Source organism: Gallinula chloropus, assembly GCF_964237585.1.
Source record: "Gallinula chloropus genome assembly, chromosome: 26".
NCBI lineage: Eukaryota > Metazoa > Chordata > Aves > Gruiformes > Rallidae > Gallinula > Gallinula chloropus.
The window spans coordinates 3,134,217-3,162,197 of record NC_140111.1 but is presented as its reverse complement, the minus strand read 5'-3'; the positions used below and the strand labels follow the sequence as shown (position 1 = coordinate 3,162,197).

General features: G+C 45.3%; 2 protein-coding genes across 2 annotated transcripts; both read left to right on the top strand.

The window, feature by feature from the left end:
• Window positions 1-36: 36 nt before the first annotated feature.
• On the top strand, window positions 37-17,366 carry LOC311201065 (uncharacterized protein; the record flags this gene model as incomplete). The annotated part of the gene is made up of 16 exons (XM_084275371.1): window positions 37-573; window positions 1,219-1,301; window positions 1,446-1,602; window positions 1,719-1,880; window positions 2,221-2,346; window positions 2,440-2,666; window positions 3,168-3,259; window positions 5,958-6,036; window positions 12,305-12,770; window positions 14,358-14,440; window positions 14,767-14,923; window positions 15,177-15,338; window positions 15,477-15,602; window positions 15,712-15,932; window positions 16,676-16,704; window positions 17,256-17,366. The coding sequence occupies 16 exons, from the start codon at window positions 37-39 to the stop codon at window positions 17,285-17,287; spliced, it is 2,739 nt and encodes a 912-aa protein (XP_084131497.1). The 3' UTR covers window positions 17,288-17,366.
• A 5,540-nt stretch (window positions 17,367-22,906) lies between these two features.
• On the top strand, window positions 22,907-27,981 carry LOC311201064 (keratin, type I cytoskeletal 19-like; the record flags this gene model as incomplete). Its single annotated transcript, XM_084275370.1, has 9 exons — window positions 22,907-23,072; window positions 23,223-23,479; window positions 24,292-24,374; window positions 25,246-25,402; window positions 25,850-26,011; window positions 26,150-26,275; window positions 26,394-26,614; window positions 27,400-27,425; window positions 27,905-27,981. The coding sequence occupies 9 exons, from the start codon at window positions 22,907-22,909 to the stop codon at window positions 27,979-27,981; spliced, it is 1,275 nt and encodes a 424-aa protein (XP_084131496.1).

Sequence of the window (27,981 nt, the reverse complement as noted above, 5' to 3'; positions counted from 1 at the left end):
CTTTGCATTTGGGGCTGATACCTGATTCCTTCCACCATGAGCTGCAGCATCAAGAGAACATCTAGTACCTCGTACAGGAGCGGAGGAGGTGGCGGCGCCTGTGGTGGTGGCAGCGGCGGTGGCCGGAGCTCCTCTGTCTCCTGCAGGAGATACGCCTCCTCCGTGATAGGAGGGGGGAGCTATGGGGGGGGAGCGTGTGGCATGGGCTATGGAGGGGGCATGGGCACCGGCAGCATTGGTGGTGGCTTTGGCTGTGGCAGCATTGGTGGTGGCTTTGGTGGTGGCAGCATTGGCGGTGGCTTTGGTGGCGGCAGCATTGGCGGTGGCTTTGGTGGTGGCTTCACCGGAGGCTTTGGCGGTGCTGGGGGGGACATCCTTCTGGGCGGCAACGAGAAGGTCACCATGCAGAACCTCAACGACCGCCTGGCCTCTTACCTGGACAAGGTGCGCAGTCTGGAGGATGAGAACGCTCAGCTTGAGCACCACATCCGGGAGTGGTACAGGAAACAAGCTCCCAGTGTTTCCAGGGACTACACCCCCTACTACCAGACCATCGAGCAACTCCAGAATCAGGTAGGACAGCTGCATGGACTAAGGTCCTTCCCCACCTGCACAGGCTTCCCTTCCCCAAGCACTGGTTCTATAGGGGTGGGGGGTGGCTGGACGGCCTCGCTGAGGGTACCCCAGCCAGAAACCAGCTGGGCTGCACCTCCCATCTCTTGGGTGAGCAAAGCTCCGCGTCACCCCACAAGCCAAAGGGACACACTGGGGGCTTGGCCTGAGGCATCGAGGATGCTCACGGGGCTGGTGCACAGAACTGAAATCCCACAGTGTACAGGTGGGATTCTCCCTGAACACTCCTGCATGTATCAGATGGAAGGACCAAGCCTTCCCTCACAAACAGCCTTTTTTATAATGAGAAAGTTACAGCACCAGGAACAAAGACTACTCTTACTTTCTGAGACACTCAGGTGTTGGGAGTTCTCCCATCACAAACACCCTATTCTATCAAAATATTCTTTCATCAGAACGAATGGGGAAGCCAAAATCTTGCCATTCAGGCAGCACACATTGCAGAACTTTCTATGGCCCTTAAAGAACTGCAAGAAACTATTCTAAGACCTGCAGCAAAGCCCTACCAAAGATCTGGGTTGTTTAGATTCTTGTACCAGATGCCTAGAACACAGAAAGACTTCTCCCCAATTTCCCCCTTTGCAGATTGTTTCTGCCACTGTGGACAACAACAAACTGATTCTGGACATCGATAACAGCAAGATGACTGCTGATGACTTCAGAATGAAGTGAGTACCTCTCTGTGAACCATGTGTCTATTCACACCAAGAATTTAAGGAGATTCATGAATGCAAGTGATGATTCCCCAGTATGAGCAAGTCCAGGCAATGTAATGAAATGAATGTGTAATGCTTCTCACTTCCTTGGTACAGGTATGAGAACGAGCTGGTCCTCCGTCAGACCGTGGAGGGTGATATTAATGGCTTGAGAAATCTCCTGGATGATCTCACCCGCACTCGGTCTTCCTTGGAATCCGAGCTAGAGTCTTTGAAGGAAGAATTGATTGCTCTGAAGAGAAACCATGAGGAGGTATGATCTGGTGATAAACAGCATGGCCAGGATATAATTCTTTGACTCCACAGGGTTCCTAAGGTTACGTACACAACTGATGGGTGCTCTTGGTTTCTCTCTTCGCCTATCTGCAGGAAATGAGGCAGCTGCAGTCCCAGACTGGTGGTGATGTGAGTGTGGAGGTCAATGCTGCCCCTGGAGAAGACCTGACAAAGACCCTGAATGACCTGAGGAACGAATACGAGCAGATCATCGAGAAGAACCGCAGGGAAGTCGAGCAGTGGTACGAAGTCAAGGTGTGTAGCAACGCCCCAGGTGGGGGTATCCGGCTGTGGGAAGCCCCAGGCAACCCTTTGGCTAAAGGGGGGAGGCTGCTCCCCTGCCCTCCCTCGCCCGGCTGGGGAACGGCAAGGAAAGAGCTGCTGGGCACAGGCTGCCCTGGCAGGGGCGAGCAGGCCAGGTCTGATGGGCACAGGCAGGTGGGAGGTCAGGGTCTGGGCAGCTGTGGCCAGGCTGTCCTCAGCAAGGACGGGAAGAGAGGGAGAGGCTCCCTGGCTCCTGCTTAGTTCTGTCAGCAGATGTGCTTCCTCGGGGGTTCCTCGCTCAAGGAGTGTGTTTGGGGTTTGACTCCTGCAGATCGAAGAAGTCAATCGGGAAGTGGCCTCCAGCAACCAGGACATCCAGACAAGCAGCCACCAGCTCACCGAACTGAGACGCGAAATGCAGAACCTGGAGATCGAGCTGCAGGCTCAGCTCAGCACGGTACAGGGGGAGCAGCGCTGAGGGCCCATCCCTCCTGGGAGCGGGCAGGCACGGGGAGAGCTCTGGCCCTAAACTCCTGCCTTCCACTTGCAGAAAAACTCGCTGGAAAACTCCTTGTCAGAAACGGAATCGCGCTACGGCTGCCTGCTGCAACAGATCCAAGGGCAGATTAACTCTGTAGAGGAGGAGCTGGCCAGCATCCGCTGTGAGATGGAGAGTCAGAACCAGGAGTACAAGATGCTCCTGGGCATTAAGAGCCGCCTGGAGCAGGAGATTGCTCAGTACCGGGCGCTGCTGCAGGAGGGACAGCAGGACATCACGTATGTATTCTGCCTGCAAATAAGGGATAAATTCCATCACAGCCTTTTCTCTATTGAGACTCACAGGAGACAGAACAGACTCATTTACTAGTCTGTAGCTGAAACTGAACAGAATAGGTTTTTTCACAGCATCTGCAAGGAAATGTGTGTATCATAAACATGAGGGAACATGGAGCATGTGGCTACTGACATTCTGTCTGTCAGTCAGCTCCTCCTGGCCTGTCTGTACAGAATGAGTTCATGCAGCTTGTAATACACTGCCTCCTGCCATCAGGTGAGCAAGCACAACGGACTGTGAGAGTACAGGAATTCTACAGTCTTCTGTTCGTGCTGCTTCTACAACCCTCTAGGAAAACATAGCTTAAGGGAATGAAAGAAAAAGTAAAGAAATATTTGCAAGGTCCAAGAAAAGCTGTTCCAGGCACTGTGGATGATGTTAGGATCTGTCTCTTTATGGAGGTATTTATCACTGCCCTCATGAAAACTCCTTTCCTTGCACAGATCGTGTCAAGGAGGTCTCCAAGGAGGAGGAATATCCTCTCACTCTTATTCTTCCACTTCCTACTCTCACGGTCAACCATGTGACAAGACAGGTAAGAAACATCTTCCAAAGAGGATCCTAATGTACCCTGTGCTCATGGTGCCTTATTTGGGTTAATCTCTTCCTGTTAATACTTTCCCTTCTGTTATGGCTTCCACATTTCCTGCTGCAACAGGGGTGAAACCTTTCCCAATCAAATATCTTCATTTTATGGTGTTCAGCTATATAAAAGCCTCATCTCTGCTCCCAGGCTTTTGCTAATGCAGATGGACATTTGATTGATGGATACATCTGAAATGTCAGTGCTGCAGGAGACTCTTCATTTCCCCATCAGAGTAATGGTTTCTTCTTGCATTCCACAGGGCAGTCCAGAGTGTGTTAAGATTCCACCACTGTGTTTGTCTTCCCTGATCTACCTACTGCCACCTGAGCAGCCGGCCTACAATGCGACAACACACACAGCACATGCTCTGAGTACCCACCCAGAGCACAGGCTGCTCTACAAATGGTGTTCATGAAGCCAACACAAATTATTTCTGGAATTCTCCTAAAATTCCCTACTTTTTCCTTTTTATTTTGTTCCTCACATGCCATCACCACACCTGCACACCTGTACCTGCAGTGTGACTGGTGAGCTGCCTTCTGCTGACAGCAAAGCCTCTAATAAACCTTTACTTTTCTGCAATGCAAAGAAAATCATGTGTCCAGTGATCTATTTGGTGTATTAATATTGCATTTAACTTTGGGTGGAACAAATGAGCTGCACCTTCACAGAGAAGGCATATTCCTTCATAGTATGTACCTTCACAGGTATATCATGTAATATGGCCCCAAAGAAAAATGTGTATCCTAACTTAATCAGATGATGTCTGGATAAAATACTGGAGATGAACAAATGCATTCAGGTTAAACTCAAGAGTGACACCTACAGGGAGGAAAAAGGGATGGGTGAAACCCTTTCTCATCGCAAGGGATGTGCAGGTAGTCGATCTGCCAGTTCAGCAGCTGAACTGAAACAATCAGGGTAACTAAACCCAAAATTTAATGAAAATTGTGACAAATCAAAATGATTTTCCATTGGGTCACCGAATGAGAACCCCATCATATTCAGGAAGCCTTCTCTTCACAACTTTTAGATGAGGGCTCCAACTAACCTTGCTCACTAAAAGTAAAGGATTAGATCAGGTTGTGGGGAAGAACTGAACTAGGGTTCTCCTTGTAACACTAAGTTCAGTTGTTAGCACTTTTCCTCCCGGTGTGCTGGAAGATCTGGGCTCAGGTCTTTTATCTGACGATTCTAAACAAGGGAAGTGTGTTCTCATGCTTCCTAAGACAGCATTCCCAGTCCGTGGCTAGGCAGTGTTCTGGATGGATGGAAGGATGGCGAGGTGGAGGCAGCGTTCAATCTGTCCTACTAAAACTGCTCCATGTAACAGGGTTACATTATTTGGGCTTCACAGAAGAATCAGAATCAGTGAAATGTCTGGCTCACAGAAAAGTTACAAATCTGCACTGGAATCTTGGATTGGCAGTGGGCTGAGAAAGTGGCTGAACAGGGTCTACCACATATCTGGTGAGTGGTTCAACTGCCGCCCTGTCACAAATAAGGGTGGGTCTCACAAGGCTTCATTGTTCTCTGAGCAGCACTAAACCACTGACAATTTTTATTCTGTCAAGTAGATTTGCATTTGCACTCTGATTTGCAAACAGGTTCGGGTCAGGTAAAGTATCACCTTTTTGGCTAACAATGTACTGTTTACAGAGGCACCAGACTGTCTGTATGGTACAGCCTGAGCTCAATTCTCAGCAGAGCAGAAAAGAGAGATGAGTCTGGGTGAGGCCATTTCCCAAGGAGACAAAGGGAACAGAAGGTTTCTGGTCCCAGAAAGTCTGTGTTCCAAGCTGGCAGGAAGGAGTCATCCTGCTTCCCTGTGGTGTCTCTCCTAAGGGGGAGAGGGGAGAAACCTCCATGCTGGATGTGCTGTCCTGTCTCTGCAGAGCATTTACTAGTCATGGACTGAGGGCATAACCACGCTGTGCTGAACTGAACTGAGCTAAACCAAACACACCCACCTCTGGTTTTCCTTTAACCTGGCTGGATGGAGTTACTAGGCAGGACTTAAGGGAGCACAATTTGCCCGTGGCAATCCCAAAGCACATGGAAACGACAGAGTGAGCTGAAATCAGTGTGCATTTGGAGCACCAACACCCGGGAATAGTGTACCCTGAGTCTGTGGTTCAGAACAGACTCAGAACAGCCCTGTTCCTCCAGCAAACCAGCAGAAACATGTCCTACGGGTTGGTACAAGGAAGAGGCTTTCTTTGGAGCTGTTGAGGATGGGTTTAAACAGCATCCTCTAGTGGGAAACTCAGAAAATATACAGAAATTGTTTAATACAGTCTCTAAAGTCAATTCAAGCCTCAGACTTGGGAAACAATTAGACTGAGGAAAGAGCTACTTAAATAACACTGACGAGATGTTTTTTGTAGGGGCACCACTGTGATACTGGAGGGGGTAACAAACCAAATGACTGGGCAGAGAGAAAAAAGGTTAGAAACTGATTCATTCTGAAGGACAGGGAAGAGGAAGGGAGGAAGTATCTGCTTCTCACAGTTCTGCCCAAAGGTTTTGAGGTAATTCCATATTGAAATCAGCAAATTTGGATTAAGTCAAAACCTCCTGGACTGTTCTTGAATGCGTTTAATTAGTCTTGAAATTGTTCTGCATCCGTTTTTAACTCATTTAGTAGCAACAGTGGCTGCCACAGACAGAGGGAGCCTGGTATTACCGAGTGAAGAGAAGAATTTTATGAAGAACGAACCGATTTGGTAAATGGTGCTGTTAAAAATCCAGGCCTGTAGGGGGGACTGTGGAGGTACCGACATCCTATACTGGCACCACTTCCAAAGGCAGGCTAAGGTGCTGTGCAGTACTAACATTGGGTGTGACTGAGTTCTTAGTTCTGGAAATGAATCATTTCCACATGAATAACCTAACATTTTCAGGAGGTTAGGTGGAGAAGGGAAAATAGCTGGATAGAGAAGAATCCAAACCAAGAGGTTTATCTGAGGGGCTTCATGCTAGGTCAGGACTGCCATGTACCTGCAGGACCTAGACCTGCAGCCGCCAGACGTGCACAAGTACAGCAGCTCACTGCTTCCACTTCTTGCAGCTTCGCACACCCTTTCCAAAGTCCCCTCCACTCTTGGCTGCAGGGAAATGATACCATGGAGGCAGCCCTGGCTGCTGGCAGCCTGGCCAGGCCCTAGTCTTCTGCAAGGTTGACTTCTCCCTGGGACCCCACCACTGGCTCAGGTAACTGAACAGAAGAATCTGAGATTTCTGGGACTCAGATAGAAAATCAGATGAAAAGAAGCTACTCCTGTGGTATTTCTCAGACTGACCAGCCTACCATAATCATGAAAAACAGCACCAGTCCAGGAAAAGTCCTGGACAGTGTAGGAAAATCCTTTTGTTCTGTATTCCAAGTGAGGTTCTTCCACTAGGTTTCAGGGGCTACAGCACATTTTGGAGTGGTAGTCCTAACAGTTGCCTGAATTTCTTTCACACTGTGACAGACATTAAGGGCAAATGCTTTCTCGTGGTTGATGCAGTGAACATGCAGTTTGAGGTGTGCTGGAGCTGGCTTTCACAACTGCTGTAGTACTGCCTAAAGAGAGCTTTATGCACACTGCAATTACTCCTAATAGCCTGCTGTTTATGGGCCCACGCTCAGAGAGGCATGGCAAAGGCTGGCTGCAGGGAACACCTTTACTCTGGCAGGCACTCCTGTGCTTCAACAGCCCTGGCAGCAGGACTCTGACTGCGGATCAAAGGCAATTACAGCCTTATTAATCAACATTTTCTGACAACATTTCTAATCCTAGTTCAGTTCTTCCCCACAACCTGATGTCAGACTGTCAAAAATTAAGGAACTACCAAGAAGTTCACTGTGGTTACACACCCCCCCCCAATGCTTTGAAACACGTTGGCAGCTCCTTTCTGGTGAAAATGTTAGAAATCAGGTCACCAGAATCTTGCAGTTTTAATTAAAGCTGATCCATTAGTGAAAAGGCACTCAAGCATTTCAGTCAGCTTGGTTTGGGAGTGGAGGGCTGCCCACAACTTCTAGTTGGTGCAGACTATAGTGTTTAATGAAAGGAAGATCTAAAGCTGAATACAAGTGTCAGAGGCTGGTGGAAAGGTAACCTCCCTGATACCCACAAATACTGGGCGATTTGCCTGTCACATACCTCTTTCTGCAAAGGGTGCAGACTGTCAGAGTAAATAGAAATACCCTTTTCCTTCCCCAAAGGCAGGCGGTGGTTCTGGGCAGCAAAACCAGGGCTGCAGAACATGTTCTGTGAGCTGATAGTTGCTATGAGACCGAGCTGGTTCAAAAACACTCCCCTGGCAGTGAGTGGCTCTTCAAACTTGTGGCTACAGGACTTGCCCCAGGAGAGCAAGAGAGTTTGATTTTCTCACTGCCTGACAGAGATCTGGAGACTGAGAATTTATCACAAGCCCAAAGCCAGTTTGAAAACACCTGCAGGACCAGCAAAACCCAAATCCAGGTGACAGAATCCAGCAGCAGGGTCCAAGGAGTGCTCCTTGGTTTCTACTTTGATGAAGAACGTGTGTTGAATGCTTACACAGTAAATCTTCACCCTTACTGGAAGCTGTAGCTGGTCACTATGATCAGAATATATTCTTATAAAATTAGCAAGGGAAATACTAATATCTAAGTATTTACTTAGATATAAGCATAAAATGTGAATATATGAGCATGCAAATACAAGCATGGTCTCCAAATCTTTTTCAGCCAAGAACAGAACAAAACAGCTCATCTCCCTGTGTGCTATGAATCCCATCTTTGTTTCTACCAGGCCTGGGAATTTTTTGCACTAGGAATTTTCCATGTGGCCTGTGGGAAAATGCCCTTTGAGTGGCTCTAGGCATGAATCATTGCAGAACCGCAGCGCTCACGGCAAGGGTTCGACATGTACATGGTTCCTCTGATGCCTGGGACAGGTTTAGTCTATTTGGTTTTGGCAGTGGCCTCTGAGCTGCTGCTGCCTGCAGAGACCTGACTTTTGGAACACGTCCCCTTGTCAGTTGGCTGTTTGACTCTTTATAATAGTTTCCAGCCCCATCATACCTTGCTGAGATTTACCAACCAGATAAGAGGTTAAAGGAAGTGTAAAACTATATCCAGTGACTTGTCTTTTGCTTGTTGGGGCTTTGGATCCAAACTCAATGTTTCTGCCCAGACAATTTGCAGTCATGCTCTAAGGAAAGCTATTTTATTTTCCTGTCCCAGGTACTTTACTCCTGATGTGCATTATCATTATAGTTCTGGATTGATAGAGAAGTCAACTCTGGATTTTTAGAGCTATTTATGTTTTCTAAGGAAAGAGAAAGAATACTGAGGTATTCCCAAAAGTACACACCACATCCAGCTTCAAGTGTTTGTGAAACATTTACATTGCTCCCAGGTTTTAAAGTGTTTGAGTTCTCTGTGGTCTTTTATGTCTTTTTCTCATGCTAATCTATTAGAAGATTATATAAATGAAAATGAAGTTAAATTATGTGTCCTAATATCACTAAAGAAGCCTGGAGAAAACCAGATCCTTCCATTTCAGCTCAAATCACTGAATTACCATTTCTTTTCTACCATGAAAGAAGCAGACCCTTAGGTAAAAGTGAGTTGTCCTGAGTGTTACTTTGGTAAAATCAAACCTTTCCATGACCTTAAGTCTCATCTCCTTCAGTGCTGAACTCGGGGCACCCATGTGCCTGTCTCTTCACCAGATGCTGTTCCCTTGGCTCTGCAGAACCAGTAATTCTGAGGGAGTTACCAGTGCTCTTCCCTACCCCTCCTGTTAAACTGCTCCCAGCGCTGTGTGCCTGTGCTGGGACCTGCCTTTTCAGCACCTACACATTCTTGTCTTTGAATCTCTTGGCTCATTCAGGGAACGTGTTGCAATGCAAGGCTTCTGAGGAGTTAAAAATAAAGATTAATGATGGGATATAAAAGCAAGAAAGCCAGGAATTGTATCTTAGGCAGATATTCCATAGAGTCTTTTCAGTACCAGCTGCAGATCAGTTCTCGTTGGCTCTTCCCACAAGGAAGTTTAAAGAAAAAATAGAAGAAAAAAAAGTGTTTGAACTAAAGAGATTGAAATGTTTCGTGTCTATGAACTTCAACAGGAGAGAAAAACATACAAAGCTGAGATTTTAAGAGGGCTTGTCAGTGGGATGGGGTGGCTGAAGTTTCAAAGTGCAAGAGAAGAGATGAAAACTGGAAATGTGCATACAAGAGTCAAAAAGCATTTTTTTTCCTTCCTGGAAGCAGAGGTAGAAAGGAAGAATTATCAGAAGGGATAAACACTTAAGGATGTAAAAGGTAAATTCACAATAATAATCTGACTTTCCTTATTTGTCCACAGAAGCCATGTCCATGGAATTGCAGACACCCATAACATAGGTTAAAAAAACTTCTCTGAGAAGAGTGAAGTATATGCAATAAAGATGGTTCACAGGACAATTAATACAAGTGCCCTGAAACAATATGAAGAGTTTTGCAAAGCAGTAGTGCCCAGGAAAGCAGAGTGGATAAAGGTAAAGCAGCACCAGATTTCAGCCTGGAGCTTGGGCGTGGGCTGTTACCACCAGTCCCTGGGTGCAGTAAACGTCTCCCTTACCCTCAGATAAAGGCAATTCCATTTGTTGACCATTCCCTCCATCTCCTTTAGGGAAACTCTGACCATACAATAAATGAGGTTGATTGTGGTGGGAGATAGAAGGACCTGCACAGAATAAGGGCTTTTTCAGGCACTTAAGTACATGTTATCACCTTCTCCCAACAAAAGACCCGGTCCCCAGGCAGCCACTGAGGTAAAAGAGAGATGTAAAGTTCAAAGAAAACCAAAGCTTTTCTGGGAACTTAGAATGAAGTTTTAGTAAAAATATTGCCTGAGGGACTGATTTGCTCCTAGCAGCATGTGGTATATTTGGTGGTATAAGATTAAAGAATTCCTCTGGTTGAAAGTGTCCCCCAAACTTTTCCACTCCCAACACTGTCCTGAGGAACAGCAGTTTGGGAATGTTTCTCCCCATACACTGAAGCAAACTGAACCTGTTTGTGGTACATTACCAATATCCTAACAGTACTGCATGTGATGATTGCTGCTGTTACTCAAGGGATTGCAGAGGGAATGTAGAGGCTTTCTAGACTCTAATTTTCACTAACTGGATCATAAAATATTATGTAGCATCATAAATGTGCCTTTTATTTTGCTGACCCCAAAATACACTGCTCTGAGCACCTGACAGGGAACAGTAGGGAATGATGTACCTGGAGGGAAGGATGTTTCTCCTTGCAGTAGGAGAGAGAATACACCAGTATTTCTGCTTCTTTCATCTTCTTGCATTTCTGTTCAGTGAAGAAATGCACATGGCTTATGCTCTTTATGCTCTAACTATGGCCTTTAATAAGTAACAAAATCACTATTCTTCTGTAGCTTCCTTTTTGTCTGCAGGCAGAGTGTAACTGATACTCTCACCTACCCACAGGACTTGGAACAGTTACCCACTGGGCAGGTTTTACCTACCCAGGGCTAGACAGGACATTCAGATCCATAGCAGGGACACCCTGAGTGTCTTGGGCTGACTGAAGTGTCCTCCACATCTTTTAGGAAGGGCTGCACACTTCTCCTGTGCGAGCTGGAACATTGTGTGAATGCAGAAGCCTCCATGGGAAGAACTCAGCAGAGATGCCCCTAGGCTGCAGCATCCCAGGCAGGCAGTGCCCAGTGCATACTCTGTATGTATGAAGTGATATATTCTGTACCTGAGTCACTGCAGAACTCTTCTTTTTGACACAGCCTCATAATTAGACACAGACCAATGGGGCTGTTGATACAGGTGCTTTGGACAGCTTCCAGCTGGTGTATTTGTTCTTTTACCCTCCCTGTACTTACTTGCCCTGCAGTTTGACATTTCTCTCTGCACAGTGAGCACAGCACTAATGTGTGGTCTAAGATATAGGACACATTTTTATGGGTATAGAAAGACCAGCCAGGCCCTCACACAGAGTATGGATTTCATTTGGTTATCTTTAACTCTTTATTTTGATATGAAATTCATTTTTCACATTACAGGATGCATCTTGCATCCTAGAGGTTCTGTTTGGTGGGAGCACTTGTAGGTGCCAGAATTTCTGCCCAGGCCTGGCTGCTCCTGAGAGCTGCAAACACTGGCAGGGCAGCTCACTCCCTCTTCATTCCAATAGTTCTCCTGGGGAGTCCCAGGGGTTTGGAGCGAGTGAGAGAAAGAGAATGGAAGGAAAGATCTGAGTATTCATTGGTTTATTAGGGATGGTGATGGAAGAGTTTTCCCCACCAAAAGCAGAATTGCCTTTGAAAATGCATCTTGATAACCAAGGACATCTGAGAAATAACATTTTCATGGTTCTCAGAGACCAGAAGACTAAAGGGAACTGGGGGCAAAGAAAGAAACAGTGAAAAGGATACTTCTTCTTCACAAGGGAAATAAAGAAAACAGAGGGGTGGGAACTTATGTAGCCAAGGTCTGCACATATTGTTCAGCATTTGAGCTCCTTTCAAGCTCAGTTATTGGCCTACCAATTACTAACTTAATCACTCTGTATTACAATTCTTTCCTGAGATTACCTGAAGAAAGTCCCTGTGGGGCTTTGCTATGGACGCAGCGCTGCTGCAGCCGGGCTGTGCACTCCCTGCCCTTTGTTTGCACCTAGGTAAACTGTAACTAATCTCTGAATGCTCCCCTGGCAGGTGACACCTCCTCTGCATCCCACCTTTCCCTTCAAGAGAACAGGGGAGGGAACCAAGCCCTAGTGTGAAGGTATTTGGGGCAGGCACACAGCCCACTTCATGGGCTGACCAATAAGAGGAATTGTTGGCAAAAGGCTTAAGGCTGATAAATTCCACGGGTCTCAGATAACACATTCTGGAGACAACTCCCATTGTCTCAGGCATAAAAGAGGTGGGGTGGGGGAGCAGAGCACACTCCTGCCTCAGGATCACAAACCCTGTGAGCCGCAGCTTGAGTTAGGTTCTCTGTCCTTCCTGACATGGCCTGTTACAGCTTCAGGCAAACCTCCTCTTCAGTAGGAGGGGGACTGGGTGGCTCCTCGGTCCGTTTCGGTGGCGGATGCTTTAGGGCTCCAAGCATCCACGGGGGATCTGGTGGCAGGGGTGTGTCGGTCTCTTCTGCTAGATTTGTCTCTTCTGGCCTGGGAAGCGGCCTGGGTGGGGGGTGCAGCAGTTTTGGCAGCAGCTTTAGTGGTGGCTTTGGCAGTGGTTTGGGTAGCGGTGATGGGCTCCTCTCAGGAAATGAAAAGGCAACTATGCAAGGCCTGAACGAACGCCTCGCGTCGTACCTGAACAAAGTGCGTGCGCTCGAGGAGGCAAACTCTGACCTTGAAACTAAGATCAGAGACTGGTACCAGAAACAAGGCCCAGGACCAACTCGGGACTACAGTCCTTATCACAAGACGATTGAAGAGCTTCGAGACAAGGTAGGTGTGAACATTTCTTAAAAATCACCCCAGCTTTGCACTTAGGAAGGAAGGAGAAAAACCCACAGAGAAAAACTTCACTGGGAAATGCCCAGAAAGCATTGCAGCTTGTGGAAAGGAGAGGATGAAATGAATGAGGAATGATTGGGCAGCATGGCTAAGGAAACCTGTCAGCAGGCAATTATCTTTGTTAATGTTGGCTAGGAGAATGTACGACATAGTCTGAGATGCCAGAGTACTTAATTCCCTGATAATGTTTAACAAAGCATCTATACATATATAGAGATGCACACACATATACACACACATGCTGGTCATATACACATACATGACCAGTTCATATATATATATATATGACCATAAATATATATTGATGAGTGTGAAGGGAACCAGACGATGTCAACTAGATGCCTAACTGCCATGTGGCTTGAAAATCCTGACAGGCATACAGACGTGGATTTAATGGTAAAAATAAAAATTGGTGAAGTTCAGCTCTGTAAATGTGAAGACAGCAGCTCAAGACTTCATCACCACACATGTATTTTTCTTCCACATTTCACTTACTTCAGCTTGGAATTGAAATTCGAGTCCTGAAACATTGGGCTTCTGCAGAAAGGAAGTAGGAAACGTGAAGTAACCGATCCCATATACAAATGCAGGATCTGCCCCAATAACCTGGTAACAGGTTACTTTCAGATGATCCACACCCTGGAAGACATAGGTAGCAGCTGGATTAAACTATGTAAATAAATTAAAAGAAAACTTGAGGTTTAGTCTTCCCAGTTCAGCTTGGAGTTCATGACTGCTCCCACAGAGTTTACTTTCTACTCACTGCCACCCATTCAGGTTGTCCTCTTAGTAACCTTTTCCCTCCTGTCTTTCACTCCCCTTAGTTGTGGGAGAGACAGTATTGTTCCAGCTGGTTTTGTGGATGACCTTTTGAGTTTTAAAAGTGCCAGGCGAACAGACATGCTTTCTAGGTAAAAATTAACAGGGCTTACTTCTAAATAAACAAAATTCCCTTTAGGGCTTTCATGACGCATTAGAAGAATCAATAAACACCATCCTGGATGTTCTAGGAAATAAATGTGCTCAAAGACTACATAAATGCAATGGGAACCCCTTCTGCCTATGAAACACAAACACTCTGTTGATTTTAATCGCTTCCCACTGATAAGAAAATGTGTCATGAGAACAACTTCTGCCAAGAGGGGTCTGCAGACTCTGCTCCTTTTGCACCTCTAAATAGCTTTCTTCCCTTGGTCCAAAAGCATCAGCCACCCCCTGGCTCACCAGAGTCCTCTCCCTCCAAGACAGCAGGTACTTTTGTCTCCCTGTGGGACTTCCAGCTAGAAGCTGCTTCATGTGCCAGACCTATCCATAGCTGACAACCATGGCCAACGTACTGTGATAAATCTGTGCGACATGTTCACTACAGATCGCTGATGCCTTCCCAGCAGACCAAATAAAATACACTTTTGTTTGGTGTAGCCACGGAAGAAATAAAATCTTCACTCTCTTATCTTCAGATCAGGAAGGAAGGTAACAGTTGTTTCAGCCTCGGCAATGAACTCTCTTTGTTTGCAGATCCTTGATGCCACGATTGACAACTCAAAGATCGTCTTGCAGATTGACAATGCCAGGCTGGCTGCTGATGACTTCAAAACCAAGTGAGTAATTTCTGAAAGGAAAAAGGTCTCTTAAGCAGGCAAGAATCCTTGTTGAGCCACAGGGCAGTGGCTGTGAAAAAAGACAGGAATGCCTATAAAGCTCTGTGTGAGCACTGGCTTAATTCTGTGGTTGCAGTTCTGACCTTGATGTATTTGCTGAAAGCACCATCTGCACCACAGAACATTTTATATCATGTAAATCATGTGGAGAAAAGTTTAATGCAGGACAATATCTGCTGCCACACAAATCCTACAAACACCACTACATTTATAGCAAATAATGTGTTTCATGGTGGGCTGGCATAGCTTTGGTTTGGTTTTTCAAGGTTGGAAACAGAGCAGGCTCTTCGCATGAGCGTGGAGGCCGACATCAACGGCCTGCGCAGGGTCCTGGACGAGCTGACCCTGGCCAGAACAGACATGGAGATGCAGATTGAAACCCTGAAGGAAGAGCTGGCTTATCTGAAGAAGAACCACGAGGAGGTAAAAAAACCCCAAGAAAGAGATTTGGAAATGAAATTAGATGCGTGTGGAACGTGGAGTCACTGAGGATTGCTCTGGGCTCTCCCACAGTGACCAAACGATGCCTATGTAGGCTGGGAAACATAAGATACTCCCTGCAAATATTTAAGGGGAGTCAGTCAGACCTTAATCCTTGAAGAAAGAACAGAAGGTTCATAACGTTTTCAGTTCATGATTGTACCCTCTTTTGTCTTCCTCTGCTATGTCCACATAGGAAATGAGTGCCCTGGGAGTACAAGTAGCTGGCAAAGTCAGTGTTGAACTGGACTCTGCTCCAGGCATTGACCTGTCCAAGATCCTGGCTGATATGAGAGATCAGTATGAACACATGGCTGAGAAGAATAGGAAGGATGCTGAGGCCTGGTTCCACAGCAAGGTAGGAAAAGTTCCATACTATATAAATATTAATCAAAGAAGTCCATGAAAGAAAAAAAGTAATTATTAAAACACAGATAAAGCTGCTGTGAAAGCCTTATGACCACTTCTTTCTGACATAATGCTTTCCCTGTTTCAGACTGAGGAGCTGAACCGAGAAGTAGCTGTCAATACTGAACAACTGCAGAGCAGCAGGTCTGAAGTCACCGACCTGAGGCGTTCCCTGCAGGGGCTAGAAATAGAACTTCAGTCCCAGCTCAGCATGGTACCTTCAGATTTACACTGTATGAACTCCCTGCCACTGGTACAGCCACCTAGTCCTGTGCCTGGCAGTAATCTTTCTGTGGTTTCCCCTCCAACCTCTCTGCCCTCAGAAAGCGGCGCTGGAAAGCACCTTGGCAGACACGGAAGGGCGTTACGGGGCCCAGCTGGCGCAGATCCAGGGCCTGGTTGGCAGCATGGAGGCACAGCTGGCTGATCTCCGAGCCCAGATGGAGTGCCAGAACAGCGAGCACAAGATCCTCATGGATATCAAGACTCGGCTGGAGCAGGAGATCGCTACTTACCGACAGCTCCTGGAAGGCCAGGAGTCCCAGTGAGTACCTGCTCACCGCAGACAACCATTTGCTACCACTCCTGACCACACCATGGTGCTCATTGCCACAGCACCACAGTAAACACATCCTCAAATCCTCCCAGGGTTCTGCAATTTTTAACACATTTCTTTTTTCTGGACCATGGTGGAGCTAGAAAGGTTACACCTCCCATTTACAGTAAGTGAGCACCTCCAAGAGCTTCCACACACAAAGGCAAACTGAGGAGCAGTATGGGGCATTGATCAGTGGTAACATTTGCTGCTGATGTTCACAGTGCAGTTACCCATGTTTTACACAATAGAAGGACTGATATTAAAGTCCTATAAACCTCCTGGTACCAGTTAAATGGCTCTGCCTCACGGAAACTAGTGCAGAAGATACTATGAAGAGAAGTGAAGGCAGACAAGCCCATGGAGGGGACCTTGCTGGGGAAGCACAGGTACAGCTGTAGGGAGGGAAACGTCTCATAGCCTGGAATAAAGAAATGAAGTGGGAGTTGAAAAATTTGGATTTCCACTTTCCCTTCTTTTCCGTAATCATCCCACTGCAAGTTGTTTAAAGATGTGTTTCAACAAAAATTCCCTCTCCATGGCTGAGAGGGAGAGCAAGGAGATGACCATCTCTCCTCTGACTGTAGACAAAATGTACCTGACTGGTAGAGAATTTGTTTCCATGCACCCTCACCCCACACAGCATGTGATGTGTTACCTCTCTGTTCAACTGTTCTCTCTCTATTCTACAGGATGTTTGGCTCCGTCTCTGGAACAGCCGGTAAGCTAGCACTCTCCCTCTCTCTCTCTCTCCTCAGAAGGCTCTAGGAGCCAGAGAAGTTTTATTTTCAAAGATGAAATAGACACTATGGTTGCTGGGTCCTTTCTAGAGACTAGGCTGCTGCATTGATTTGTGCTACAGAAAAAAAAATCTCTTAATTAACAAATTATGACTCTGTCTAGAATGTAACAAATTTCAGTCATTAAAAGATGTTAGACATCTGAAAAAAATCCCAGGCTTTGCTACAGTAAAGGCTAAGTAAAACACAAAGTGCTTAATCACTCCCCCAGATTAAAGGATACATGAAATTTAAGCTTGGCCAGCTCAGGGGAACTGTACGAACATGCAAGGAAGACTTGCCTTGAGCTTCTAAAGGTCAGCTGTGTTGTAAAAGTGATGTGTGAGTCAAATCAATGCTATGAATAAGAAGAAAACTTCTGAGAGAAGGATAGGAGAGATGAGCCACAAACTAAGCTCAGTGCCCATTGCAGGGTGGTCTCATGTGTGTCATGCTTAACTAATTTCTGTTCTTTCTCTCCATATTATTGCAGACAAAAGAGACAAGCTGGCAGATGGGAAATAGTACTGAAAGTCCTCCAGACGTCATCGTCAAAATGAGAGAAAGCAGGCAACACACAGGAATTGAAACAGAGAGAAATCACTCAAAGCTTCTGGAAATTACTATCTTAAAGCACAGAAAATTCTTGGCCACACAAAGTTTAAGTAGATCCATCTGTTTAGTGGTGATTAATCTGCAAGTTGGGTTAGCTTTTCAATTATTTCTAGTTCTTTCATGTACTGAATTGCTGTATCTGCTCTAATAAAGATGATCATCTTCTTGCAATCTTAACTTCTGCTGCGTTATTGTGGTATTATTACAGAAGTTTGGTTGTAATCAGGCAGGGAACAGCTAGGCAGCCTCCTTGAGATGTTAGTGTTCACAGTGGCTGTGGAGGGGAGGCTCAAGCTCCGTCTCTGATTTCTTCCAGCTCCTCTGGCTGGCAGAAGCTCTGAAGGGAGGCAGCAGCATCCTCAGCCCCTCGTGGGGGGTTTGCAGGAGTGACTGATGTTTCTACCTACAGTGCTGTGCACTCTGAAGAGTGGCAGCAGTGAGATGTTAAGTGATAAGGGTAAGAAGCAAGAGCTGGGTCACAGTTTGTTAGGGTATTAAAATGGCTTGAAGGTAACTCCTACAGGAACAAACAGGAGGGAGACATGGCTGTGAGATCTCTTCATTCACTTCCCCAGGTTATACAGAGGGAACAGACCTTTAGCACTGGTTTTAGCCCCCTTCGTTCTCCTGCCGTTGGAAGGGTGCGACCCAGACCCAAGCTGAAATCCTAAAAGTAACGATCGCTTTTAGTTCACTCCCCCAGGAATTCCATTTCCCACCATCCCTCTGCTCACAGCCAAGGAAACTTCTCAGGGTTTGTGCTAAAAGCAAATCATAGCTATAGCCTAACGATCACATTCCCACCTCCCACCATTCCAAAGGCACAGAGTTAGCTCAGCGACCAAGGGTGCAATGGAAACAACAGTATGCCCAGACCAGAAGTACCCCGATACTGCACCCCCAGAACGATCGTCTCACGCCTGTGTTTCAGGGAGTCGTCACTTAACCCTTCAGCACTTCTCTCCTTGGACTTGGGAGGGAGTAATTATTTCAACCTTGTCACTAAGTAGGTGTTCATAACAGACTAATGGAGTGTTTGCACAGCAAGCAATCCCAAAGCATGGACCTCCTTTACCAAGGTTGGGCAATCCCCTTCAGCCAAGAGGTGCTGGTGCCTGGGGTTGGTTCAGCAGTGACTCAGGTGACCTGTCAGCATCAGTTGCCAAGTAGTGACATGGACAATCCCAGTCCCAAACCCCAGCATGCCAGCGTCAGGCAGTGGCTTCACTGTGACAGGGCAAACCTGTCACAGGAAAGAAAAACAGTCACAAAAACACAGAATCAGCAAAGAGGTGTGGAGAAGAAGGCAAGATGGGAAGAGCAGGGAGACCAAGGCACAGGATGGAAAGGGAGCAGTGGCATGAGAAGCACTGGCATACGAGAGACACAAGCAGGTCTGCAGAAGCTCACCCATCTATATACAATGTCCACCTCAGGAAAAGCAAGGAGAAGGCGGCTCTTGGGCATTAAACACACAGTCCAGGATGTTCCTGAGTGCTGACACACTTGCTAATCAATACTTTGTACCAATTTATTCCCTACAACAGTCAGGCCTGGAATCCCTCCCAGATGAAAGAAGTTCAGGTGTTTGTTAACAAATCCCATTTGCTCGGCGCGAGTCCCTGTGACAAACCAGTGTGTGAGATCCCTGCTGCAGAGATCTCCTGCCGTAGAGCTGCACATGGAAGCCTGACAGGAAACTCTGGTGCTCCAAGAACACAAACTATATTCACAACAACCCTTTGCAAACGTGTATTTTGACCAAAATTTATTTGTTTTCAAAGATTGAATTAAATGTCAGGGGAAAAAAAAAGATGTTTAAAAAGTTAATAGTTTAAAAGCATTTAAGAAGTTAAAAGTGCCAACTGAATGAATTCATCAACCCTGCTAATGAAATTGGGGGCTTCAGAGACTTGGAAGAATCTTGAAAAGGTTAGCAATTTTACTTTTATAGCCTATTTTTAGTTTATAATTTTACTGATTTTGCCCCATATCTGTAGGATAATGGAGGATTTATGGTGAAATGTTTAATATAAAATCACTTAGAGACTATAGTTTTAGAGTTTGGTCTAGAAAAAAAGTGTTTTCTAAAGGTGCAATGTCTGAGTGATGGTTTTATCAGCATAGCTGACATGATGAACAAGCTGCTTCTTGAACAGAACTCACTGTCCTCCTGAAAGGAGAGGCTGAAGTGTGTCAACTCCATTAATCCCGTAACAGAAGCAAAGAGCTCACACAGCACAGACATGTCAGGAAATGTCTTCCAGGAAAGCTCTGTGGAAGCACAACAAGCCAAGGCGCTTCTGCATCACATCCAGTGCTGAGCAGCGTGCAAAGGCTGAAACCCTGTGTCAAGGTTCTGCAGGAGAAATCTGAGTGAAGAGAGTGAGAACGTGAGCTTGAAATAGCACTGGTTTTACTTCAGCAGGTGATGGGCTTCAGTTTCCATGTACAGACTCTAAGGAAAACATGTTGTGGATTGCAGTTCATGCTGCAGGGATGCCCAGAGCCACGCAGACCTCTGCCAGCATGGAGGCAGGACGGGTTTGAGACGTTCCTTTAAAGCCCTAAGACATTCTGAATCTGGAAGCATTCCAGATCTCATGAATTTAGTGCAATGTAACTGATTTGGTCACTAGTAATGAATAGAACATAGCTAAAGTGAGAGATAATGATTGAAAAGAATATGACTGTATGTGGAATTATCCTTAGCTCTAGAACTGAGCTACAACAGATGATTTCCACATACTTGTTCAGATATGAAATTAATGAAAACACCTTTGATTTCTAAATTTTACTAATGTAAATACCGAATTGTATGTAATTTTTCACCAAAGCAAGCTTTGCCTTACATTGTCTGTTATAAAACAATGTAAAGCACATGGGTTTCAATATAGAATCTTTAACCTGGAGACAGGAATAAACCAACAAAATTTATATAAATAAATACCATGACTGATAGAATGCTGAATGCACACCTGCATTTGCCAGCAGTCTGCTCCCAGAGTAGAGGTACACACATACTAACCATTCCCCTCACCCCAGAAAGGTCAGTGTTCCTGAGTAAGCTCTCAAAAGTGAGTTTGTTTCTCTTTAGGGAAGTATTAGTGAAATACAGCGACAAGCAGGCTGCAGAGAAACTGCCCATAACCCACAACCCCCGAACTCCACAGTGCTTCGCCCAGGAACCTTCCCTGAAAACTTCAGTGAAGTATTGAGAACTATTTGGAAGTGGTTGTTTAATATGAAAGAACACAAAGGGAAGGTGCTGAAGGCAGGGATCAGTCTCAGGTCTGCAGTGTTGCACTCTGCATTTCCAGCTTTCAGCCTGAGGACCTGAGTTTGATGGTTTACAGAAAAGTGAGAAAGCCACAGAATCCCCACCACTGAGGTCTCCAAGTTCTGTTACAGGACATAATCTGCCACTTGATTATTTTATGTTTCCTAGTGGTAAATATTTCAGGGAAGAAACAGCTTCATATCTGCTACGTGCTTTTGATAAGTGTTCATCTGATAACTATCTAGAACAAGGCACAGGGCACTTTCACAACCAGCCAGATGTGTTTCACCAGCCAGTTTCCAAAGACAAAGATGGAGTGAAAGAAGGCTGACCCAAAAATTCCCCCAAGTTCCCTGCTGAGAATCACAGTGTTTTCTAGAAGTGATTTTGCTGGATTTTTTTAAATGGATTTTGATCTTGCTCATTGTAGGATCCCTCAGAGCTGAGCAGACCCCAGCAGCATGCACACCTAAAGATATTTACATTACAAGGGTCTTAAAGGAACTGTTTTATCTTTAGGAGATTTTGTCTGAACTTGTTTCCTAAGATACTAACTCTTGGAGATACACAGATTTGGCAAGTGATGCAGGACCATTAATCTGCCCAAGAGCAAAACTGAACCGCTGTGGCAAAGGTCCAGGTTCAGTTTGAAACATGTTTCCACAGCTACGAAACACCCTGTGTTTTCTAATGGGCTGAAGAATGAGTGGACATTCTCAGAACCAGACTGCTCAGCTGTGCATCACAGCAAGATTTCTGAGGTTTCTTTCCGCCCAAATACACATCTTTTCCCAGCAAAAAGGCTGCATGTTTCTCTGATGCTGCACAAAAGGCTCATCTGTACGTTTTGGAAGACCCCTCAGGTTATTCCAACAACCAGACTGAGCCTTGGTTTATTGGAAATCACCCATCCTCAATTTGAAGCTTGTTTTCTATTGATAAGTACTGCCAAAACCTGCTGAAACCAATGCCTCCCTTATTACCCTGTCAGCAAACAACATTTTTCTTCTTTATTTTCATGGTTCTGAACTAGAGACCAGAGAAAGTTCCTCCCATCTTCACTTTGTCCCTGCTTTTCTCCTTCCTCTCAATCCCCATTTACTTAAATCCTTATTTATACCAATTAATTGTCATATCATACCCCTACTGCAACTTGTGGCTTTCACCTAAGAATGTCCCCTTATTGTGCAAAGGGAATGAGGCTCTTCAAACTCTGGGCTATTGCCACACTCACACACAGTACCACCAGTGGCACACCCCAGCAGAGCAAACAAGCAGTTAATACTTCCTTAAAAACCTCCCAAATCTGGTTACTCAGTGCTGAACTGAGCTGTAGTACCGAAATCCTGCCTTTCAGAGTTCACTAGACAATTATTAGGCTTGGAAGAAATGTGTGTTTCAGACTCCCACTTTAAATGAAGGATTAACATAACATGACTCTTCTAAGTGCTTATTCAAGCTTATTTTCAATAATTATTTCATTTCATAGTGCAATTTGGCATTAAACACAGTTACTGCTATCTGAACATTTTCATCTTAAACCAAATTTATGTTTCCCCAAAGTAGCAGGAACTCAGTCCTCCCACATTTCTTCTTATAATCGAGTTATTTCCATCTTGCATTACCTTTCTTGACTATTTCCCAAGCATTAGTAAATTAACTATGCCCACTCTTCCTTGTACATGAATGGATGCTAATTGTTGATCCTGCAATATGATTATACACTTTTTGTACTAAAAATTCAGATGCCAAAATCTATGTATTTATTTCAAGCAAAGAATAAGAACATACAAGCAGGAATAAGAACATATCAAATCCAATTCCAGATTTTTAACTTTAGAAAATGTTGATTTTCATAAAACAACCATGGTGACTGCTGGAAATGGGTAAGTGGGTGTGGTCGAATTCACTCTGTTTTTCCATTCTTAAGTGTCAGAGAAGTAAACTCCAAGTTTCAGAACTATAGCCTGAAGGAAAAACACTCATCTGATTCATCCCTTTTGTTAATTAAAAAAGAAAACCCAAGCCCTAGCCCCTAAGATGTAGGCCAGCTCTCTTTGTTAGGAATGTCATCATAATTGGCCTCACCTCTAGGGAGGAGAATTTCTGGAGGGAGGGCTGCAGGTTGGCTCTGCTCCGAGCACCCAGTCTGGAGGATATAAAAGAAGCACCAGGGCAGTGGAGGCACATACCTTCCTCTTCTGCACCAGGCTGAATAACTGAGCTTAGCACCCTCCTGTGCCGCAGCTATGGCCTCTCCCTTAGTGCAGAGCTCTTACTCTACCTACGGTGGTGGCAGCTCTCGTCTCTCCTTAGGCCGGACAGCAGGGACCTGCCGAGCTCCCAGCATCCATGGAGGATCTGGTGGTCGGGGCGTCTCTGTCTCTTCTGCTAGGTATGTCTCCTCTGTAGGAGGTGGGTATGGCGGTGGCCTGTGCTCTGGTTTAGGTGGTGGTTATTCAGGAGGCTACAGTAACTTTGGCAGCGGTGCAGCCTGTGGTTTCGGTGGAGGAGCTGGATTTGGCGGAGGATCTGGCTTTGGTGGAGGGGCCGGCTTTGGTGGAGGATCTGGCTTTGGTGGAGGCTTTGAAGTTGGTGGTGGCTTTGGTGGTGGTGATGGCCTTCTCTCAGGAAATGAGAAGATAACTATGCAGAATCTGAACGACCGCCTGGCTTCGTACCTGGACAAGGTACGAGCACTGGAAGAGGCCAATTCGGATTTAGAAATTAAAATCCGAGACTGGTACCAGAAACAAGCTCCCACCAGCCCAGCCCGGGACTACAGTAACTTCTACAAGATAATGGAAGACCTCCGAGACAAGGTACGGTGTTCATATGTAGAGACGTTACAAGAATGCACTAGAATAGTGGAACTGCATGTTCCACTTCTTTAAAATACACCAAACTAATGACAAAATAAACCCTGAATTCCTCAAAGCCAGATAGATTGTGGTTATGAGCATTCTAGCAGAAAAGAATAGATTTTTCTTCATCTGAGATGCAAATATGTTATCCTGAAAATGGGAACTTTGTTGGAATTAAAATGATGGCACTAAAAGTTAGCAAAACTCGGGAAGTGTCTTTAGAAATATCAATAGATTTATTCAGTAATCAAAGAGTGAAGACTGTGATGGGTGGGCCTCAAAGGCTGAAAAACTGTATCTCCTAGCTAAAGATAAGATCAGGTGTACAAAGGTATGAGCATGATGGGGCTCTGAGCAACCTGATCTAGCCAAATTGTCCCTGCTCACGGCGGGGCTTGGACTAGATGGGCTCCCAAGGTCCCTTTCCAACCTTACACATTCTGTGACTTTATTTTCTAACTACATTTCCAATTTAATTTACACAAGGTATCTCAGCTCTCTGGTTTCCATATGGCATGTGGAATAGAGCTTAGCATTTTGGGGTTTTCTCCATAAAAGCTTTAAGAATTGCAGTGTACAGAGAGCAACAGAGCAAATTGAGTGGCTATTGCAATCCAAAAAGCATGTTCAGCCAGTGATACCACAACAGAGGTCCTTTTCTTTCTATTTTCTTTGACAGTTTACAGCCTGAGTAACTACCTATGATGTACTCAGGGCCATGGTACCCCCACTATTCACAAGTCCCTTTTTCTATGTTTCTTAATTGCCAGATCCTTGCAGCTACTATTGACAATTCCAGAGTCATTTTGGAGATCGACAATGCCAGGCTGGCTGCAGATGACTTCAGACTGAAGTAAGTTTATGTGGAGCATGTTCTCTCTCTCTCAAAACAGCCTTCTTAACTTTAGCATTACTTTTTTTCTAGAAGTCACTGAAGGACACATTTCAAAACTACAGATAGGTATTTCTCCTTGCTAATTTCTGATGATAAGAGCCTGGCAAACAGAGTTGATGGTGATGGGCCAATTTGGAACATAGACCTGAGAGAAAATAGTATTCAGATCACTGAGCTGTTTACATAACAAATTACAGTTCATGTCTTGGATTTTTAGTGATGCTCTTAGCTAATTTTACTGCGCTAAATCACAAGGGAAAAGAACACAGGAATAGGTTGGGATCTTGACCTAAAAGGAACAGGGTGGTGTCACAGTACCACTGTTCAGTTGCAGCAGTTCCTCCTCACAGTCTGAAATTTTGAAAAGAAAGATAAAGTAATTTGGGGCTTATCCAGCTCATGTCTCAGCAGTCCAGCAGACACTGCTGAAGAGATGATGAAGATAGTCAAGCAACTGATTTCTCTTGCAGTGATGTACCTGGAGGTTGATATTTTCTCCTCTAGCGTCCTAGACAGAAGTTGGCTTTCCCTCACACCAAATCTGAGAGAACACTGCAAATGGGCTCTGCTTTAGGACAACAATCATCATTGGATTCTGTAAAGTGAAATGCCATGTGCTCCTCCAGAATGAAGTCAGGTGGCAAAGCATGCACTTTCCTATGTCAGAGCAAGATGCTGGAAAAAACCATCTTTACTCCCTTTACACTTTTTAATGTTTTAATTTAGAGCCTACCACTCTTCCTACATTCAACATAAAGTTTGGGGTTTGTAACTCTGCTGAATACAAACTGGCACATATTCCAGTGCTCGTTTCTGTCTTAAACTGCAGATATGAGAATGAGCTATTCCTGCGCCAGAGCGTAGAGTCTGACATCAACGGCCTGCGCCGGGTCCTGGACGAGCTGACCCTGTCCAGAGCTGACCTGGAGATGCAGATTGAAACCCTGAAGGAAGAGCTGGCTTATCTGAAGAAGAATCACGAGGAGGTAAGAATCTGTAACAGCACAGAGAGGAAATGATTTCCCTTTCAAATTTATGCTTCTTGGGGGGTGGGGTGGGTGTGGAATCCAAACAACACCCTTAGAATGACAACATTACAGCTTAATAAGAAGAAAACTGTAGCATTAAAAGAATCCAAAGTGTGTACTGAGCAGCAGTTCTCTGATTCTAAACTGCTCAGACCTATTAGTTTGTTTGACATTCATCAGCACGATAGGTCACTGAGATAGTTAAACTGAGCAAAAGAAAGATACGTACGAGTTACATGTAAATGTATGTGTGTGAGTGAGGATACAGAGTAGAAAAGCATGTTTTGACCTGTGTTCTGCCTGTGACACTTGACAACTGCAGTACTGCATGCCACTGCATGTATTGCTGATAGCAGAAGTTGCATGATAAGAGCCTGACCTTTTCTGTGTCCTCTCCCCATGCAGGAAATGAAGGAGTATTCAAATCAGCTGAGCGGGACAGTCAGTGTGGAAATGGATGCAGCTCCTGGCATCGACCTGACCAGAATCCTCACTGAGATGAGGGAACAGTACGAAGCTCTGGCTGAGAAGAACCGTAAAGACGCCGAGGCCTGGTTCTTCACTCAGGTATAGTAACGCCAATAGACAGCGAATTGATATGCATCATTACTGCCCCGGCGATGGGACGGGCTCTCCCCTTCTCAAAGGAATTTAACTTTTTAATATGACAGGCATGTGATTTCACAGCTCTTTTATTCCTTTCAGACTGACGAGCTGAACCGTGAAGTAGCCACCCACACGCAAGAGATACAGACCGGCAAATCTGAGATCACAGAACTGAGACGCGTGCTCCAGGGTCTGGAGATTGAGCTCCAGTCACAGATCAGCATGGTATGGAGCTGTCACTACTGCATAACTCACTACTAGCGCATGCTCCCCCTCTCTGTCTCGCCTCTCCTCACACTCCCCTCTGTGCACGCTAACCTGTTCCCATGTTACTCCGCTTTAGAAAGCTGGGCTGGAAGCCAACTTGCGAGACACAGAAGGACGGTACTGCGCACAACTGGCCCAGATTCAGGCCCTCATCACCAGCGTTGAGGAGCAACTGAGTGAGCTCCGATGTGACATGGAGCGTCAGAACCAGGAGTACAGAATGCTCATGGACATCAAAAGTCGCCTGGAGCAGGAAATTGCCACGTACCGCCAGTTGCTGGAGGGCCAGGACTCTCAGTACGTTACTATATACAAATCCTGTGATGATTAGATAAGGTTAATAACACATTGTAAAGCAGTAATTTGTGGTTGCTAAACTGACTCCAGATTACTAAATTGCATTCACTGCACACGCAGCATTGGAGTGCTGGCAAAAGAGATGCCCGGCAAAGTCCCAGGTGTTGCTGTAACTCAGGCCAGATGTCCAGATCAATTGATCTCCAGACCAATTGTGCTGATTCTAAAATACAAATGCACCCATTTTGGCTACAATGAACTGTAGAAGGCTCAGTCTGTATGTCTTACATAACCCTCTTGTTGCATAGGAGTAATAACCTCTTGAAACCCATTCTCCGTATTTCTTTAGCTCTTGGTTTTCTGCACTCGTGCACAGAGGTACGAACACTCATCATACACCAGCACTGTCAACCAGAAAAGAACTTGGCACAGACAACAGCTTACTTTAGTAGAATCTACCTTTTAACACCCATTTCTCATATCTGATCTACACATGGAATTGCTTTTGATTTCAGAAGAGGAATCAGCTCTTTATATTTAGATTATGACATTTTGAGAAGATAGGTACATAGAGACACATCAGGACTGGGAACTGGTCTGAGTGCTGCTCAGGTTTCCTATAGCACATCCCAGTGGCCTTCAGGCAAAGCACAGTAACACTGGTGACAGAGAACCAACCAGTTGAAAGCAGCAGTGCGAAATCATGGCTGTTCCTAAACACATCAAGGGTTTAAGTGGACACGGTTAGTGATGGTCACTAATGCAACATTTCTTCTTTTCTACAGGATGTCAGGAGTGAACCCTAAGGATGGTAAGAAAGATTTTCATTTAAAGAGGGGCTGAAATGAATTGACAAAATAGGACTAAAGAAACCTATCTTTTTGCTCAGGACTTCTTCTTACTAACAGAGATTACCTTCTCTCCACAATGACCACATTCTTTATAATTCAGAGACAAAAATATAATACTTCATCTTATTTTACGTGCACTTTTCAAACCAGTAACTTGCCAAGATGATTGCACAAACTCTTCACAGGATTCTCAAATACAGAAATCTCCCAAAGATTCCCAAGTTCCTCTGCTGATTCACACAACATACAAGACAGATCCAAATTCAACATGTGATGTGCACCCTTAAGATTTACTGGATGTGGACCAGTAGGGAGAGGAGATAAGAAAGAAAGGCAGTTCCCCCTTTGAGATATGAAAAACCCCATTGTGCAGCTTCTCAGGGTGTTAGCCATGCATTTTTTTCTTTCCCTCATTGATTTTTTTTTTCTCCTCCAACAGCATCTCTGGGTGGAAGAGTTCGTGTCGGGGTGGAAGATGATGGAAAACTTTCTTCTACTCGTGACAGGAGATTCTAG